At 39.4% G+C, this 20,371-nt stretch overlaps 1 protein-coding gene across 9 annotated transcripts in view; it reads left to right on the forward strand.

The window, feature by feature from the left end:
• Window positions 1-20,371, forward strand: part of nrxn1a (neurexin 1a) — an 84,828-nt gene that overhangs the window by 40,713 nt on the left and 23,744 nt on the right. For 7 of the 9 annotated variants that reach the window (XM_016676587.1, XM_016676592.1, XM_016676589.1 and 4 more), the window contains 6 exons: window positions 766-896; window positions 2,908-3,160; window positions 9,345-9,548; window positions 13,146-13,172; window positions 16,713-16,835; window positions 18,656-19,037. In XM_016676587.1, coding sequence (XP_016532073.1) covers window positions 766-896; window positions 2,908-3,160; window positions 9,345-9,548; window positions 13,146-13,172; window positions 16,713-16,835; window positions 18,656-19,037 — 1,120 coding nt within the window. The remainder of the gene's footprint in view (window positions 1-765; window positions 897-2,907; window positions 3,161-9,344; window positions 9,549-13,145; window positions 13,173-16,712; window positions 16,836-18,655; window positions 19,038-20,371) is intronic. The other 2 variants (XM_016676590.1, XM_016676593.1) reach the window with 1 other exon arrangement.

The raw sequence follows: 20,371 nt of genomic DNA on the forward strand, positions 1-20,371 counted from the left end.
TAAAGGTCATTTTGTGAAATAACAACATAGTCAGAGCTGTTACTAAACCAAAACTGTACAAAATATATGTACATTTTGCTTTTAAGGTGAAAAAAAAAGGTCTATAAATATGCTCAAAGCTACTCACGCGGCAAAGTTTTAGCTTCACCAGGTTCAAAAACTGTAAGCTAAAACAAATTTTTGTCAATAAAATGTTTATTTTTTTACTTAAAAAGGGATTTTTATTATTTATTTACGTATTTGCATTTTTTTAAATGTATTTATAATATTGTATAAATAGGCTGAAGTGGTTAAATAAAAAATCTGAAGCATTTGCCTTTGTAGGAAATATTTTGCATTTCTTAATCAGATGAAAATGCAAAAAAAATGATCTGACTAATAAATAAATTGTGACAGTAATCAATATGATAATTAATTATAAAAATAATCTTTAGTTTCAGTTAAGCTAATTAACTAAGCTGCCAATATTTTGGGTTAATAAAGTATTTTCTGTTTGTTCTTTACTAAAATAACTTAGTAAGGTGCACTAAGACTCGCAGAAGGTGAAATTATTGAATTATTATTAAATTTTTTACTCAGCACATCCCAGCTTTCAGGGTGATGACTAAGGCAAGGGATTTTAATTGCCTCTGACTATAACAGTGATGTGTGGGTGATGATGAGGAAGAGAAAGATTGACGCTGGTGATGATGACTCTGTAGATTGCGATGCGAACGATCGCGCTGAAGGTCAGCAGAGTTTTAAAGGTTGTTTTGTTGTGCGCAGGAACCATCTCGGTGAACAGCGTGAGAACGGCGTACACGGCTCCGGGGGACAGTGAGATCCTGGACCTGGACGACACGCTGTACCTCGGAGGACTTCCTGAGGATCGCGCCGGACTCATTTTCCCCACAGAGGTTTGTGTATGGCATATTTAATTTCACAGCCAGCAGCACAGGAATCTTTTCTTCAGAGAAAAGAAGGTGTTTAGATATGATGGGAAGTTGGATGAAGATAAATGCCGGTTAATCCTGGATGAAAAGCTCGGAGGCCGAAAAAGATTTAAGGCTGGGCCGTATGTTCATCTTGCAGCAGGACAACGACCCTAAACATAGAGCCAGAGGTACAAAGGGAGCGTAGATCAAAGAATTTCACGACTGCGACTTGCCCTGACCTAACTCTAATCTAACTCCAATCAAGGATCGGTGGCAATACTTAAAACATTCTCTCTCCTTCCAATTTAACCGAACTTCAAAAAAAGGGCGAAACTTTCAGTCTGTAGATGTACAAAGCGCAAAACCTCAAAAAACTTGTGGTTTTAATTGCAGCAAAAAATGGTTCCACAATCATCGACCGGGCTAACGACAAATGATCAGCACACTTTTTGGATCAAATACTTTGAGAACCACGTATCGTTTAGTAAAGTAAAATGCATTGAAGGTTATGGTGGTAATGCTAGAAAAACGTGAAAAAGCTGAAAATTTGCGAGGTTCTCAATCAATAAATCAAATTTTATTTGTATAAGACATTTAAGCAGCAAGGCATTTCAAGGTGCTTTACATAATTAAAATAAAAACAGCATGTGAAAAAGAGAAAGAGATTTAAAAAACATAATTAAAACGTTAACAGTGAGAAAGAGACATAAAAAGCTGTAGAACTTTAGTTGAGACGCCGTCAACTGGGACTCCAACCCTTTGTACTTTAGTCAAAACGCCATAGCTAGTTGATTAACATAAATAATTTAAGTTTATTTGAAAGAAAAGATCTGGCTGGAGTCATTGGACTCTATATTGATCTGCCTGCTTTGTAGTGTTTTATTTAACTTGCCTCATCCAGTAGGCAAACAAGCAAAAATAGGCATTTTCGATTTTTCTCAAATCACTTTACCAATAGGTAATTATTTGTCTGATTAATTTTTAATTGGTTGGACTTTTGTTGCTCCTTTTTAGAGGTTAAGCTTTGGAGGAAAAAAAACAGTAGTCAAAGCTATGCAAAGATGTGCTGCATCATTTAAGGCTCATATCAGGTGATTCTTTTGCTGGATACTTTACTCAGATTTCACAGCAAAGCTGCATTTATGCCTACATTTATAAAACATAACACAACTGGGCTGATACCTCAAATAAGGTAATCTAAAATGGATACAAAAATCCACCCTATCAGCTGAAAAACACTGCGTTCTAGGCTCTGCATTAACCAGAAGTTGATTGATGATGTGTGTTTTTCTTCGTGGCACTTTGCTCGTACGTGATTAATGGCAGAATTAACCATGATGGTTCTGATAGATCCACAGTGCTTTAAAGTGACGCCTTCTCCCACCTGCAAAGAGTCCCAGCTTCATGAAAGAAGCTCACTCTGCACTAGAATCCACTCATTATTTCTAGGTAGTTTATGCACAGGTGATAAGCAAAAGTGTAGAATCGGTTTTGGCTGTATTTTCTTTGCATTACCATCCTGCTGCAAATTCATACTCCTTGATTTTCAATCTACTTTGCCAGATCTTCTATTTATATTCTGTGGATGCTTTGAGTCTCCTTGGCATAAAACGTACCATAAAATCTAATTTAAGGTTTCTCCAAAACCAGCTTAAAAGGTCAAATCACCCCCCCATGAAATGTTTCTGACCTTTTGCAACTCTAATTTTCACACAAAGGTAAAACAACTACTAGAGATATATGACAATTTTTTATTAATCTTGATTAAACCGCATTACTTTTCATGCGTCAACAGGAGTAGAAAATGGTGTACAGAACCACACTGGCCCGTTCATTAGAGCTCTCACCTTCACATGTACAAAAACAACCAACAAATGTGACAAAAATATGGAGGAACTACACCCCTAAGAAGAACTGAAACATGTTTATAAATATGCAACAAAAAAAGAAAAGAAAAACACACCGCAAACAAAAACGATCGTTTGTTCTTCAGGTGTGGACAGCCCTGCTGAACTACGGCTACGTAGGCTGCATCAGAGACCTGTTTGTGGACGGGCAGAGTAAAGACATCAGGCGGCTTGCTGAGGCCCAGCGGGCGGTTGGAGTGAAGCCTTCGTGCTCCAGAGAGCTGCCCAAACAGTGCCTGTCCAACCCCTGCCAGCACAACGGCAACTGCAGGGAGGGCTGGAACCGCTACGTCTGCGACTGCTCCGGTACTGGATACCTGGGGCGCTCCTGTGAGCGAGGTGAGAATGACGAGACGCTAGCGAGGAAGGCGGTGAGAAATAAACTCTTCAACCGGACTCTTGGCAGGCTGTTGTCACGCTCACCGATGACGAACCCTCTTTCTCACAATAGGGATGAGTCAGATAACTAAAAACAGCCTCTAAACACCAACATTTTGTGAAAAATATTTCAAATGTCATGATGTAAAATGCAGCCGTAATGACAGATATGTCATTTGTCATCCTGAGAACAATGCCTTTGGAATGAATGACAGAAGACGGATGACAAAGGGCAGAAAAGTCAGAAGTAGTCAAGTCAGAAACACCCTCATCCACAGTCGAAAATACATTACGATCATCAGTTATACTGGGCCGTAAAATCTTTATTCATTATACCTTTGAGTTATGCTTTTATTCCTTTAAAAGCCCCATCCTAGCAGATTACATCAGCATGACAGTACTCGCTCTGATGTGCTAAAAAGGCACGCTCATAAAAATTTATGGTAGATAAAAATGTGACTAAAGTCCTTTTCAAATAAAAGAGCTGAAATGGAGTTTACCCTCAACTACCTCTCTTCTGATGCGGAGAGGAGGGCAGAAGAAGAGCGCAGTAGGTATGCAGGCATATTGGTAGACCACCACTCAAAGTGCCTTACAGAAAATTACATAAATATAAACACATAAATAGTAAAATGACATTTAAAACTAATTAATAGGCAAGAAAAGATACATTTAACTATATTCTACATACGTCAGGTGCTAAGGAGCATCGAAATTAGACGCTGCCTCTCTTTCTTTAGTTCTGGTCCTGTGAACACTGAGTGGTCTCTCTTGACTTGAGGGGTTTAGATTAAGGATTACTGACCAGTAATTAGATTTCAAAGTCGACCATTTTCAAACAGGGAGCCGGTGCACTTACTTAAGGTCTGCTGGGATCTATGTCCCTGTTGTTAACAAACAGGAGGAAATTCTGACTCATTCCACTAATTGATGTTTCAGACACACTTTGTGATTGATTGTGTTTGTGTCCCGATTAAGAAATGCAATGTTGGAACACATATTTCAAGAGATTTAGCAGTTCTTCATAATCTGAGCTATGTGGAAGATCTTAGATTAGGGGTCTGCGATTTGTGGCTCCAGAGTCGCAAGGGGCTTTTTGGACCTTCCATAATGTGCTCTTAATAATTTTGGCAAAAATTTAAATTAACTACTTAATGTTTTTAAAAACAGATGCAAAATTTCTAATTGTTTAAAAAAAAAATTCTGCAGTATATGCACTAAATCTTCACACAAAAATGACACCAAAAGTACCAATAATATGCTTTTAGATCTGTTTTCCTTGTCATTAAGTTCAAATGTGCTTATTTTAAAAGAAAACATACATCTTTAGAACATAAAGATAAATATATTGAAGTAGCTACTGTGTTTTCTCAAAAGTTATGTAATCTAAATAAGTTTAATTTGGCTGTCCTGAGAGCAAAATGTCTCTTTAAGTTATAAAGGTTGCAGATCTCTAATCTGGATATTGAATTATGGCTAAAAAAGACAAAGTGGTTCTTCTCTGCTAAATGATAACCTTAACCAATTTTTCACACAACCCAGTCCTGCTCCAATCCACTAGCCGGCATGTTTTGATCAAGTGTGTTAACTGTGTTGGTATAAAATGCTCAGCAGCAAAATAATAGTAGTAGCTCTGGTTTTCTCTCTTTGGCTGAATCTGTTTTTCTATTTTATTCAAAATTACACATTTTCTGTGTTGGAGGCAGAGTAGTAAAATGCAGGCAGAGAACGGAGAGGAAGGAACAAAGGTGAAAGAAAAGTGGTGGGAGGAAGCAGAGCTGCAGACAGGGCTATTGGACGGCTATAGATGTAGTGACTGGGAATCGATGAGAGAGGAAATGTGCAGAAAGCGGGGAGCGGGAGCCATGACAGAGAAGGGAGGAGAGAAGGAGGGGGAGGATTCACCGGGCTGGAACCACCATATGACAGAGTGTGAGATGGGAATAGAAAATCTGCCTGAGAGGGAGAGAGTTATGAGAAAAGGTATGAGTTCACATCGAAAGCGAATCGACAGAGGGACTGATAGAGGCCTGTTGGAGGAAGCGAGATGGAGTCAGACAAGAAAAAAAATAAATAAGGACGAAATGTTGTTTGTGTCACAACCAGTGATGCGTCTCAAGTGATGATTGTACTATCATCTAACAACAGATATACGGTGCACACACAAATGCACACAGGCGTCCTGAAAGGTGTTGATATGAAAATGTTTTATTTCAGAGGACAAGAATCTGAAGCGAGCCTTTCTCTCCTGTTTTCCGTTGCTCTTTCTTCCTATCTTTATCTTTCTTCATCCCTCTCTGTGTGCACTGAGGGGTCACTAACTGGTGGTTCAGTGGATTGAGGAAGCGCAGATGGAGAAGCAGATGGAGGGAGTGATTGCCCGTGTTTATGCCTTCTACCTGCGGTTTCTCCATCCCTCTTTTTTTTTCTTCCTCATTCTCCCACTCTCTTTGTTATCCTCTCTCTCTCTCTCTACTTTATTAAACAAACACAGTTAAGGTGCTTCGGCACAGAAGGTCTTTTAATTTCGCCACGTATTTTGAGTTTCATCTTGCCTTTCCTTCACATGATGACAGAAAGAGTTAAGAGAATAACAAAAGCATATAAAACACTCAATTCTGAAGCTATGAGGTATAGGCTTGCACAATAGAAATGTGGTAAGTAATTAAATAAAATTTAAATGTATACACTACTGTTATCTGTTCCAATATACATAAAAAGCTTCCTCTCAGTCGCAATGAAAAAATAGGGAAAAAATCCTATCTTTTGATTCAGGCACATTTATTAATTGGGGAAACTTATCTCGTGTTTGAAAAACTGTTGTCAACAAAATCACCAGTGTCATAATTATTTCTTTGAAAGGAATTCAACTAAAGGAATTTTGTGATTGATAAGTTTCCAAATTTTGAGTTTCTGTTTCAGTGGAAAATGACATGAAATTTCCACTTCTCTTAGCCACTCTTTAAAATGGGAAAGACAAGAGCACATGCCATCTCAGCAAGGAGGTAGTAGTATGTAAATGTTGCTCTTTCCCTCTTTTACAACTTAGTGTCTCTCTTGTTTTTACCCCCTCTGATTACAACTGGTTTAGAAAATAATTTAATTTGATGAGAAATGTTTAAGTTTCATCTTGCTTGAAAAACTTAAAATATGACAAAGTATTACACAAAAAAACATTCATATGGTCAACAAGAAAAAAAAAAGCAATATTTTCGGTAGAAATCAAATTAGCCTTGTTAATAATTTATTCATATAAATGTTAAATATCTACAGTGGGCTCTATTATTATGGCACCCTTGATAAAAATTAGTAGAAAGCTTTGAAATAATTTTTTTTTGCAGGTGAAAAATAATCTCACTGAAAAATATTTGACAAATTTTACTTTAATTTGTATACATTTATTCAGTGGAGAAAAATAACAGTTTTTAACAAAAATGATTCTTTCTTAGATTGATTACAGTGCCTAGGAACCTTTATTTAATAATCTGGTTTTCCGGGGGTAGAACTATGACGTGACAGACAGAAGTGTGTTGATATCATGTGCTTTTTCTCGACTGATCTGTGGAGCATCAGTGGCTTATTTTGCTAATATAAACTATTATTAGAGGTATTTATAAAAATCAGATGTAGTTACAGTAAGTCCAACCAGGCATAACCACAGTTTGACATCAGGTCAGAACAGGTGATACATGAAACCTGACTGGACCAGAAAAATCTTTGTTTTTTTTTTTAGACTAACAGTATATCTACCCAGATATAGAAATAGATACACATAAAGTAGTATAACCAACACATTGAGGAGAGAGAATGCATTCAAGAAATGACAGCATACTGAATTGAAATAAAGGAGTGTATTGCACTCATTTGTATTTGAAAGATTTGTGGATAACAGACCTACGACTGCATTTTTTCTGATGCACAAAACGGTGTAATTTAAAAGTGAACAGTGTAAAAGGTAGATATAAAGGTAGATCACTATAGATATAAGTTTCTCTTCATCCAGACTTAAACACCTCTTAGCACTGCCACAGGAAGTAACTTTAACCATCCGTTTACAGCTAAGAACTGAAAACATCCTGAACATATGAAATTGCTGAATTAAAACTGCATGTAGTTTGTAAAACAACTCAAAAACACATTGTTTGTGCTGGAAGTGCTTTATCTAAAAGTGCTACACTAGGTGACAAGTCATCACAGCAGAAATCAATCTAATCTACTTTATTTAGTTCACTTGTTCAGCTGCTTGTTAACAAACAGTGAATCAGCCAATTAGATGATGACAAATTGCTGAAGTTCAGAACGGGAGGAACATCAGATTTAGGTAACTTTTACAGCATCACTGATGTTAAGGGTGGGCATTTCTCATAATGTTTTTCACTTGAAAGTTCTTAATATGATAAGAATTTTGATTTATTGTTGTCAGTAAATTCCAGTTACTGATGTTTAGAATGAGCCAAAGCCATCCATACAGTCGGGATTATTAATTTAGAAAATGGAGGGTACAGTTCATACAGGATCGCCAAAATTGAGTTTAACTTTCCCTGGGCTGATAAGTCTTGACTTCAGCTGCAATATTCAGATTTAATAAAATCAACATACAAGCAGAGATCGAACCGTCCTGGTATCAACGATGTGGTTAGTGTATGTATGTATATATATATATATATATATATATATATATATATATATATATATATATATATATATATATATATATATATATATATATATATAAACTTGTTACTTAACATATCATATATGGAAATGATAGGTTGGGATCTGCTCACCAGAGATAAGGTTAGACAGAAATTAAGACACAAAGCCATATTTTGCCTTAGAGTCACAATGAGGTCCTTGACACCAGGGAAAATATTGAATGCCACCATCTTTGTTCCTTATTCTTCCTGGTATGAACCATTTAGTGGAAGCTACAGGCGTTTAATGGTTTGTGACACAGCCAGTATGCATTTTGCCGTCGCTTTCTTTTCCATTTCCTGGCATAAATAGACCTGCACTCTTCCTTCTCACTGACTCTCCATCCTCTGTTTGGCTGGTTGTGAGTCAGGTGCTGTGGTTTGGAAAATTTAGTCAGCTGTCTCGCTTATCAAAAATGTATGCACGTGTGCGCCCGAGTGGGTGTATGTGTGGCTGTTAGTTATGTTATCTGTGATATAACAGGCCAACCACCTTCTTTTTTTTCCTCAAGTTAATGAGGATTCATTTGCATTTTAGCCAAGAGCTTTGCTGCCTCTCCCTCGTCTTTTTCCTCCCTTTCGTGCTCTGTCCTTATTTTCTCTCCCCCTGCTCTCACTTTACTAAACCCCTCTCTGTTCACACTTAAATTCACTCACTTATTCTGACATGCACACACACACTATCTCTCTCTTTCCCTCCTTCTTAGCTCATCAGTATTCATGACGCCTTACTCCCTTCCTGTTCTCTTGTTTTTTTTGTGTGGTTTTTTTTTTTTTTTTGCCTCAGCTTCAACCGTCTCCCACAGAAACAGGGTGAGCGAATCCAAAGCATAAATTGCGTGGAGAGATACATGGGGAAAGGAAGAAGGAGGACAGGAGATAACGATGCAGATGCATGGAGAGCGCATGTAGTTGTGTGGATGTAATTGTCCAATAAAAACAGGGACTCTCGAAGGTAAACAGTTTAGCAATTGGGGACTGGCCTCAGCGGGTAGCAGGGAGAGGAGATTATGAATATGCAAATGAGTATGCAAAAGACATTAAAGTGGGATCACCTGAGCTTGTTACATTATGACTCCGGGGTCCAGGATGTCAGCGGCGGTGGCTAACACACTCGGCACCTTGCATTTTGATTTAAGCGGATAATGGGGCCAGACAACCAGCTGCAGCTATTTTTGCACCCTCTCCTCCAAGGCGAGGGAGTGATGATGAATCAGGGTTGGGAAAGTGACGGGATAATTTTGTCGGAAGCAGGTTTTGAGTCTCAACATGTCGCGGCGGGGGAAATAAGGGAGTGCGGCAGTACCGAAACATACTCTGTCATGTTTAAATCTGATTCACTCTTTGTCAGAAAATGCTTTTGTGCTTTTCCCTTCCCCTACCTTGTGTTTCTTCCCCTCTCCGTCAATCACCGCTCTGCCATTTCTCCGTTTTGTACGTTTCCTGCACAGATGCGACCATCCTCTCCTACGACGGCAGTAAGTTTATGAAGGTGCAGCTGCCTGTGGCGATGCACACTGAGGCGGAGGACGTCTCGCTACGCTTTCGCTCCCAGCGGGCCTACGGCATTCTCATGGCAACCACATCCCGGAACTCGGCAGACACCCTTCGTCTGGAGCTTGACGGCGGCCGAGTCCGACTCACTGTAAACCTAGGTACACCCAACCGCACCCATATGTGCACACACACAGCAGAATCTTAAATTTTAATTACCTGTCAGGGGAATGCAGCTGACACCAGCCTCATGGCTATTTCCTGCACACATTTATATGTTGAATAATAATTCTGTCTTACTATTCTGAACAAATCTAGAAAATTCAGCTGTATCTGTGGTAATTTGACTCATTCTTGACAGAGTTACAGACTTTGGTAGGAATCCAAATTTGTTCCCTGGTGAAGATCTATAAAAAGCTTAAACATAAACTCATCTTTTATCACAGTGGCACAATACCAATTATGTCACTGCTGTAAAATCCAACCTTTATTTTCAGGACATTTATTCAGTGGAAATCATAAGTAACTGTTTTTAGCAAAATCATAAACTTTAAAACCTTAAAAGACGCTCGTAACACTTTCTGTGTATTTTGTACCTGTGGGTATCTTGTTAAACATGTCTGTGTTGATTCTTCTGTATGTTTTGGATCGTCAAACAGATCAAACATTTTCAGTATTCTTGCAGAGGCCACCAGATTTTTACAGAATATAAATCCCAGGGCCAATTGAAGAGAAACAGGCCCAAAGCATCATGCATCTTTCACCATACTTAACAGTGGGCATGGGGTGTTTCTTCACAGATTCATCCCCCAGGAGTCTGTCTCTCCATAATTTACTTACTGCAACCTACTTAGCTCCAGTGAGCTAAATAGGTTGCAGACCAATGCTCTAGATGCATCGAGTGTTTTAGCTATAGTCTGATCTGAATCAGGTAATGAGTCTAGTTAAAGTTTCAGCAAATTTTAGCAAATGTGATGGAAGCTCAGAAAAGTTTTTTTTTTTATAGCATGGCGCCCAAACAAAGGTTGCTATGGATTGCTTGGTGAGCAAAAGATACCAGTTTTTACAGTTCACTAACAGTGAGCTTTGGAGATTCTTTTATTATTCATTAAAATGTTCTCACTGTGAGTAGTAGAACATTTAATTTGCGTTATGGATCATAAGTCAACTTCTAAAGTTATCACACATTTGCCTTAATTGGATGCTGTTTTCTCTTGTCTTTCCCATTTTGAGAGGTGGTTGAAAGAGGATGACCTTTGTTCCTCAGGGAAATTTATATCCCAGGGAAACAGAAAGTCATTAATTACCAATTAGAATTTCCTCTGCATAATGTGCATAAGTATAAAATAGAAATTCTTCAGCTGCATATGTTTTAAAGCTAGTGTTAACTGAAACAACAATTGTACAACTGATTTTAAAAAAGCATTATGAGATGCATTTATTAAGATTTTTTTTCCCTAAATGGATAAATGTTCTCAAATTAAAGGTTGGTGCAAAAAGAGTTTAAGATTTCACATTTATTTTAAGGTTTTATACACACCTTTACCAGGAAGGCCAATTTATGCGAACCAGAAGTGTATTTTATCATCTGCACGTTGCTCACTGTGTATAAATACACAACAAGTCCAGTCGAACAGAGGGTCAAGCCTTGAGCTGCATTCTCTCTGCTCACTCCCAGCAGACCTGTGCATCCCCAACACTCTCCAACTTATCAAAGCAACAACATACAACTAGTTAACTTCACACGTACACTCATTTTTCAGTCTTAGTTTGCACATGAGTTTAAATGCTTACACAAAGTAACACACACACACGCAAACACATCCTCACAGAGGGGTGCATGTGTTGGTCTCTGGTTGTCTGCAGCCACGTCTTTTCTGTGGTTGACGCCACACGACACACCAAGGCATCGTGGGTTATAAAAAAGAAAAAAGGAGAGAAGGTTTAATCTTCCAGGCGTTTTGTGAAGATTATTCCTCTAAAGGGGCGACTAAACTTCTGGCATGTGTTCGGTGTAGCGGCAATCAACTACTTTAATTCATTTAATAGTCGATAAACCGATGAGTCTTATAGGTTATTAAAACTCCAATCAGTCTCATAGTTTGTCAATAAAACTAATTGCAGCTGATGGGTAATTTTTACCTTTTTATTGAGTTATCTGCACTTAAAAAAGGGGAGGTTTTGTCATTTTCATGATTAATATGAATTAAATTAATCATTATTAATTAACAGTTTATTGCTCCTTGAGGACAAATGAGATCTACTAATCAATTAATGTCTAGGTACTACTGATAAAACAAGCTAAATAAAATAGGATGGACATAAACTAATTACCTAAACACAATTAACAAAAAACAAAAGCACTTTTATACAGGAATTAAAGCTGATTAAACACCTTAAAGTTATCAAGTATTTGTTTCACACAAAGATGTCAAGAGGAAGGTTCTTTTAATGGTCTAATTCAGATTTTCATGACCTATTTTAATGGTCGAAGAGGCAGATAATCCTTTCACTTTCAGTTTCAGAATAGCATATATAGGAGAGTGTAAGACGCCTTACTTTGGTCTTACACCAACGATAATCTAATGTCTTTTGGAGGAAAAAGCTGCATAGCTGGCCAAGGGAGGGTTTATCTGATTCAGAACCAGATGACATGCCTGGAGAAAATTCATGTAAACACACATCCGACTTGTGTGTTTTACAAAAATCAAGTAACTATCGTGAAAATGCTGCACAATATTAGAAAATCATGCATTTTGGATAATATCAACCAATACTGCAACGATTACATCAGGTGCAATAAATCCCAGTTTTCTTCACTTTTCCCATTTGTGTCCGTCAGCATTTTGGAAACTATAGACTGTGTCAGCTGCGGGCATTTATCATAGTGATACTCCACCCATTAAAATGATCTCATAATGCATTAACATGAAATATGTGCACTCAGAACTCTAAAAATATAATAGTTATTGCAGCCCAAACAGTACTTTGTAAAAGTATTACCTATTTCTTGTGCAGCCTCAAAGAAGAATCAGTCTGGCTTTTTTGACTAGCTAAATTGTGTCACAGAGAACAAAGCAACCAATCAGGAGTGGATTTTGCTGCAACCATGGTAACTAATTATTGTGAGAGGAAATATCACATTACCAAATTTGAACTGCCTCTTTAACATCAGACGGACAAAGCTTGTGCAGATGCAGTGTGTCAATAAGGACCTTGGTCACAATAATTTATATCATTATACAAGCAAGATGGTAAATCAGCTGGGACTGTTGGAGAAAACATTAATTATCTTCAAAAATATCTTGTATTTTCAAAATGTTTTTCCAACAGAGAAACTGAAGTTTTCTCTTGTCTAAATCAGAAAACCCAGAAAAGCAAAGAGTCATTCTAAGGCCAAAATCCAAAAAGTTGGTTCACACTACAGCTGTCAATGCACAAACTGACTCACATGACTCATCTCACTCTAAAGCCGTCGCTCTGGCCAGTGCAGCTAGTAACCATGCTGCTTTACGCCTAAATTTAAATATTCCGATTTTTCTCCAGACTTACCAACAAATTTTACGCTCGGAGGAGATGAATTTTGCAGCACACTGTTATAAGAAAACACAGAGTCCATTTTATGGTCCAGTGAGTGTTTCCTCAGCAGTGTATTTGCAAAGCGTACGTGCAGGGTGTGTCGACGTGTGCGTCCCCAGGGCGTGGGGAGTATATGTCTGTGTGTGCAGCATTAACCCTCTGCTCTGCTCTCCCTCCAGACTGTATCAGGATAAACTGTACAGCCAGTAAGTGATCCTCCATCTCACCTAACTCCTCCCCTCCTCCTCCTCAGTATGTGTGTGTGTATATATTGTAGAGAGTGCTTTTAATGTGTCCAACCAGTTTTTACTCCTTTTGTCATGTTCATCTGTTTCATCTTAATCTCTTATTCAACCATCTTTGTGCCGTATGTCTGCTTGCAGATACACACGCGTGCTATAGAACGAAGGCGGTATGGGAGTTGAGTGTGTGCATGTTAGGCTACAGTGCAGGGAGAGGCGCGATAATTTTTTTTTTTTTGCTGAGGGCCTGGGTTTTCCAGGTCGGCCATTTTAGCCAAGAAGGATAGATGGAGGAGAGGAAGTGAAGGGAGTGTAAGTGAAAGAAAAACGGGAGGAGAGAAGATGAGTAGGAGGGGTGATGAGGAAATTAAGAAGAAAGGAGAGGAAGCAGGTGGATGAGTGAGCGACTTCTCCTCTCATTTGTTGTTTTATCTTTAAACACACAACCTATTGTTGAGCGGTTTTTCCTTTTTATTGCCCACACGAGTCGGTGCATTTTTCCGTCCCGCTGCGATCCGAGCCGAGTCCCCCGACGGAGTTTTAATTCCCTCACGTGGAGTTCCTGTCACGACCACGGAGAAGGAGCGAGATGGAGATGGAGTAAGGAGAGAGCGTTGGGTGGGGGGGAGGCGAACGCTCCATGACGGCAAAGAGGTGGTGAAATGGACGACTGCAGTTGCCATAGAAACCCTGCTAGCCACACAGCACTGCCGTTCCGAATGTCTGCCGGCCAATTTTAGACCGGTCGTCTCAATGAAGATTTCAGTAGGCAGCCGCTTTTCTGGCACACTGTGCATACAATAAATTATGCATATCATATTCAAGGGGGGAAGAAGGAATGTATTTAACAGCCAGGCGCCACTGAAACAGTCCACTCAGCAGTCAAATAAAAGCCTCAGCATTGCAGAGATTTGAGGCTTATCGTTCAGGAAAAAAAGCCATTTGTTATTTAGAGCTAATGAAATATGAATTGCTTTTCTCCATTTTGTTTTCATTATTCCCCTTCTCTTATAATCCTCAGTGGTTTATTTTATTTGCTTTGATTTGTGTTTTCTCTGCAGCAAACAGCCGACAGACTGCAGACAGTGTATTAGTCTCAACTCATCATGCTCGATGCCCTTTTAACTCTTACCCAAAAATAGGTGCATGTTTGTCTGCTCCTAGGTTGAGACAGATCACTGCCTCGCTCTCACTTCAGTCTGCTCATTCTCAGCGTATTCAGTTACATGTGGAGACCCACACACACACACACACACACACATGCATCAACTCACACAAGCTCACACATATTCTCCTGCCTTACTCCGGTGCTAAGCAGTGATCCATGGTAACTGGATGAGATGCACTGCCCAGAGCACAGCTGAGTCTCCTCAGGGGAACCCTGTGTCCTCTCTTAATGCACAACGCGCTCTTTCAGCTCCGTAAACGCACACTCGGCCGTTTCACGTTGCCACTTCCATTCTGATCGACTTCTCATATTTGTTTAATTAAGTTTGCTTGTCAGCATTTCTCTCTACCTCCCTACCTGCGAGTTTGTGTTTGCCTGCGTGCCTCCGTGATTGATGTAGACATGCTTGACATTTTCTGCAGCAGAATCTGTTCGGGTCAGTTTACTTCTCACCTCCTCTCTCCACCCCACCGTCATTACCTCCTATAGGTCACTGTAAGCAGATTCAGTCACACCTCACGAGCCCAAAGCGCTTCTGAGAAGGAAAGGGACTTCTGCGTGTGTGTGTGTGCGTGTGTGTGGTGGTGTTGTGTTCAAGGTTGGAGGGTCGGCTGTAAAGTGTAGAGCAAGGGGACGCTGTCAGTCTGTCAAATGTGTGCAGTCAAGTATGTGAAGATATGAGGTTGTAGATGGACAGGGAGAGAGACATCATGCAAACACATCACGGCTTCTTTCATTTTGCTGCACATCAGCACCTTGGAGAGCACTCTGTTGCTCCTCCGTGAGTGTAGTGCCACCTTGAGGCCTGCCGAAGAAATGCACTCCTGGTGGAAAGCTAATTAAAATTGCATTTTCTTGTAAAAGTATTCGTACCACTGGAGCATTTTCATATTTTTCTACCTTTACAGCTACAAACATCTATGTATTTTATCTGGACTTTTGTGATTAACACAAAGTAGTGCATAATTATTAAGCGGAAGAGAAATTGCATGCTTTTCAGCGTTCCCTTTACTCTCAGACCCCAAAATAAAATTCACCATACTCAAATGCCTTTAGAAGTCATGCTAATCGCAAATAAAGTCCATCTTTTTGTAATTTCATCTCAGTATAAATCCTGTCAGCTGTTCTGTGGAGGTTTCAGTGGTTTGTTAAAAAACATTCGAGAAAAAACAGCTTCATGAAGACCAGGAAACACAACAGACAAGTCAGGGATAAAGATGTTAAGATCTTAAGGCATTTGACATTTCACTGGTCACTGTTCAACCTTTCATCTACGAAATGTAAATAGTATGACACACCTGCAAACTGACATGCAGGGTTAGGCTAAACATCTGGAAGAAGGTGTTCTATTCGGATGAGAGCAAAATTGAGTTTTTTGACCTACAGGAAAGAGGCTATGTTTAAAGCAAAGCGAAAACTGCTTATCACCGCAAACACACCATCCCCAGAGTGAGATATGATGGTCACAGCTTCATGCTACGAGGAGACTTTTCTTCAGCAGGGACACGAAGCCAGCTGGGCTTGATGGGAAAATTAAGGAAGCTAAGTACAAACTTACAGCCTCCATCTTAGGCATGCATTAGAATAGCCCAAAGTTCAGACTTCATTTGATCTGTATCAAAAGTTGAGAACAGATAATCCACCCTTACTTTGCTTGAACTACATATTTTACCAACAAATGGACAAATTGTTCAATCTCTATTTGTATAAAGCCAGTCGAGAAATACCAAAATATTACCCAGTACTTTGTACCAAATAGATGCTTAGGAATTAGAAACTACCTTGTATTTATCCATCATAAAATCACATTAAACTGTCATTAAGTTTGTAGTGGTGAGAATGTGAAAGCGTTCAAGTCCCTGTAGAGTGTGTGAAGGGTTTGGGGGCAGTTAAGGCAGGTATGAGTGTGCAGTGTGTGTGTTTGTGTGGGTTGTAGGTGGTCATGGCGATGTCGTTTATCCACAGATGGATTGTCTGAGCATGGGCCTGTCGTGACTCACAGCCTCCATCTTAGGCACCCAAAGCATTCCCTTATGTTAATCTTTCAGTCTATGTGTCTCATCACCTCTCTCTCTGCTGTGTCTTAAAGGAGACATGTCTGTCTGTCTGTCTGTCTGTGTGAGATGGCACAGAGGTGTTTGTCTCCCCAGGATATGTATGATTCCTTACCCCTCTGCTCCCAGCTTCCATTTCCTCAAACTTCTGTCCTCATTTTTTTATTCAACCTGCCTGGCTTTCTGCTTTCTCTCCTTCTGGTTTTCTTCTCCTGTCTCTACAACTCTTTTTCTCTCCACCTCTTTGTGCATTTGGTTAATGGTGCTCTGGGCTATGTGTAGGTAAAGGCCCAGAGACAATCTTTGCTGGGTCGGGCCTCAATGATAATGAATGGCACACGGTGAGGGTAGTCCGACGCGGCAAGAGCCTCAAACTCACCGTGGACGACCTGCAGACTGTCGAAGGTAACCACTGCAGCCTTGTAATGTGCAAAGGTTTTTCTTAACATTTTACTTTCAAGGAGACGGATAGTTTTGCATTCTTTAAGAGTTTTAATATTACTTCATGATTTCTGAAGGTCTTTCAGCTTTTTTTCTTTGGACAATGGCTGCTTCTTCATTAATTTCAGTTTCAGTCCAGTAAGTCACCATTTTCAGAGGAGTACTTGCTAGTTAATTCTGACTTTTGAATCATTCAGGCATAAAATCTGTCACAGAATGGTGGAAAATGGATGAGAATAGGACAAAAATTGTAAGATCTCAGAGGCACAAGATTACTGGAACCAAGAGTAGATAAAGACTAAATCAAAACTGAAGCTAAGCATTTAACCAGTCCTCCCAACTGCGAAATGCTGACATTCAAATAGAAATACTGACTTCGATGTGTGAAGCACAGGCCGGGGAAACAGACAGCCTGACAAAAGTAGACCATATATACACACAGTCAGGCTGACGAGACACAGGTGCAAACAGTGAAGACAATAATAAGGAAGACAAGCAGTGAAAGTTCAACTTAGACTTTTCCAAGTAAAGCAGGAAGCAAAGTTTCTCAAAAAATAACACAATATAACTAAAGCTGCTGAGGTTAAAGCCGTGGTGAAATCTGGGAGCAAAAACAACAGCATGACAGAAACGGATCTTGAGTTATGTCTACATTTAGAATCTCATAATCTAGTCCTGGAAGGCTGGTATTCTGCAACTTTTGGATGTGTTTCTGCTTTAACACCACTGATTTAAATAATTAGGTTATTAACAGGAGGTAAAGGCTTTGGACCAGAAATGCATCCAAAAATTGCAGGACACACGCCCCTCGGGGACTTAAATTGTAATTTTTGGCAGTTTCAGACGATCACTTTTAGACATAAAGGCTTAGCTAAATATAAGCTTGACAGAACATTGTATTTAAGCACTAATGAGGTAATTCCCAAATATTTGATGATCAGCTGATCTTGGAGATACTTTTCTAAAGACACACCTTTCACAGACTTCCATATGCAGGGGCCAGTTTTGTAATATGATACTGAGATTTTAAGAAGTTACATTTCAAAGCCACTAAAGCACACTGGTTAAAGAGGGAGCATTTATCTTGATAAACATTTCTTTATATGATTAACATATAAAAACAGTAAACAGCTGTTAATGCAGCAATATAATCCTTTTTTTTTATTTGAGCTGCTATTTTTGTTTAAAATAAAAAAAATACAGAAAAATCAGCCAAAGTCCAATGAAGAAACTTTAAAGATCTTCAAAATGCACAACGTATTGCTGATCCCTTTAAAGCAGGGGTGTCCAAAGTGTGGCCCAGAGGTGGCTCTTGAAATTATTTTGATTGGTCCCCAACCACAAGTTAAGAATGCTAAAAATTTGGCTTTTAGTAAGCCCACAGTGTGAACAAAGTCTTTTTATGTTTTGGATCTTTAAGGATTTATAGTTTTCATAAAAATGTTGTTTATTATCAAGCAGGTAAAACAAAATCACAAATTAATTTTTTTCATTTTTAATTTAATGAAGTTTGTGGCCCAAGAGAAGCTTAAATTTGCCAGTTTTGGGCCCAGGGGTAGAACATTTGAACATCACTGCTTTAAAGGATTTCAGGAAGGTTTGATTTAATTTTAACAAAATATAAAGATATAAATTTCACAGCACTGTGATTGGTTGCTAGTATTGTTTCATGGGGGACACATTTAACTATTAATGAAACACTAAGTACAGTATCTGTTGTGTTGGAAAAAGTATTTAGAGTAAATCCCGAGCCCTCACCTCTGAAGTTTACCCACCGCCACCAGGTCAAATGGCGGGTGACCACACCCAGCTCGAGTTCCACAACGTGGAGACGGGCATCGTGACGGAGAAGCGCTTCATGCCCATCGTGCCCTCAAACTTCATCGGCCACCTCCAGGGCCTGACGCTGAACGGCATGTCCTACATCGACCTGTGCAAGAATGGCGACATTGACTATTGTGAGCTCAACGCCGTCATCGGCTACAAGAGCATCGTGGCTGACCCCATCACCTTCCGCTCCCGCTCCAGCTTCGTCACGCTGCCCACGCTGCAGGCCTACTACGCCATGCACCTCTTCATGCAGTTCAAGACAACGTCCCCAGACGGTCTTATTCTCTTCAACAGGGGAGACGGCAATGACTTCATAGTCATTGAGTTGGTTAAAGGGTGAGCTGAATAATAAAACTGTGGGTGATAATTTGGAGTAGCCTCTTGTTACTGTGATTTATTAAAGTATACAACATTGAAACTAAATATTCATATACACTGAATAAAAAAAACACATTATCTCTTTTCCTGGTTTGCATCTGCTAGGATGTAAGCATTTGGATTACATACATGTCCTTAATGTTATAGAAGGGATTTTAAACTTGGGCCAAATGTTTTGCATTTCCTTCCACAAGTCTCCCACAATAGTTTGCTGGAGTTCTGGCCCATTCCTCCTGACATAACTGGTCATGTTTGTCCACACAGCTTTCCATCTCTCCCCTTAAATTTTCTATATAACTAAGATCAGGGCTGCATGAAGGCTGCTTTAAAACATTAACTTTGTTGTCCTTAAGCCACTTCATCCACTTAAAGAACCCATTTGTGCTCAAGTCTCAACATTCTGGTTGATGTTTTCAAACATTGCCCCAATATTTCGACATAAAGCCATCTATTTTGTGCACCAGTCCATCTTGCTGCATAACACTCCCAAATGTTTATCCTGTACTTCACAGCTGGGATGGTGTTGTCAGACTTGCAAGCTTCCCTCTTTCCCTCCAAATGTAAAAATGGTCATTATGGTCCAACAGTCCAGCTTCAATCTGGCTTTTTTGTGTTTCTTTTGGAGTAATGGCTTCCTCCTTGCCTAGTGGCCTTTCAGCCCATGAAAGTAGAGGACATGGTTCACTGTGGAAAAAATACACAGCTTCAGCAGCATCTTCACCAGGTCTTTGGCTTTTATTCTGGGAAGGATTTGCACATTTCAGACCAAAACATGCTCATCTCTGGCACACAGAGCCCGTCTCCTTCCTCAGCGGTGTGATAGTTGGACATTCCCAACATGTCTATACTTGCGTATAAACATTTCATATTTATTCTCATGCTGCTTTTAATGGTTTCTTTCTCCCCGAGTAGCATTTCAGCCTTTCTGTGAATATAATTCTCTTACAGGCTTCAACCACCGTCTTTAAAAAATCTTACTTTTGTTCAAGCGTTTCTGGTTTCTATTGTAAATGGAAGCTTTTTTTTTTTTTTTTTTCCAATTTAAAGCGAGTTTGCCCTTGATAAAGAGAAAAGAATTTGACAGTGAGGTTAAAATGGCCTGTTAAATGTACAATATAAAAAATGCACCAACCCAGCACCTCTTTTTTAAGTCTTGTAATTAAGATTGTACAAGACAGTTAATAATGCCCCGAAGTGTGTGACCCTGTGTTGTTCTTCATCATGAAAGTGATTAATTTGCTTTCTCTCTCCTCCACACTCTGCTTAACCCCTTCCTTTCTCCATTTGTTCCC

Source organism: Poecilia formosa, unplaced genomic scaffold (genome assembly GCF_000485575.1).
Source record: "Poecilia formosa unplaced genomic scaffold, Poecilia_formosa-5.1.2 Scaffold136, whole genome shotgun sequence".
Taxonomy (NCBI): Eukaryota; Metazoa; Chordata; class Actinopteri; order Cyprinodontiformes; family Poeciliidae; genus Poecilia; species Poecilia formosa.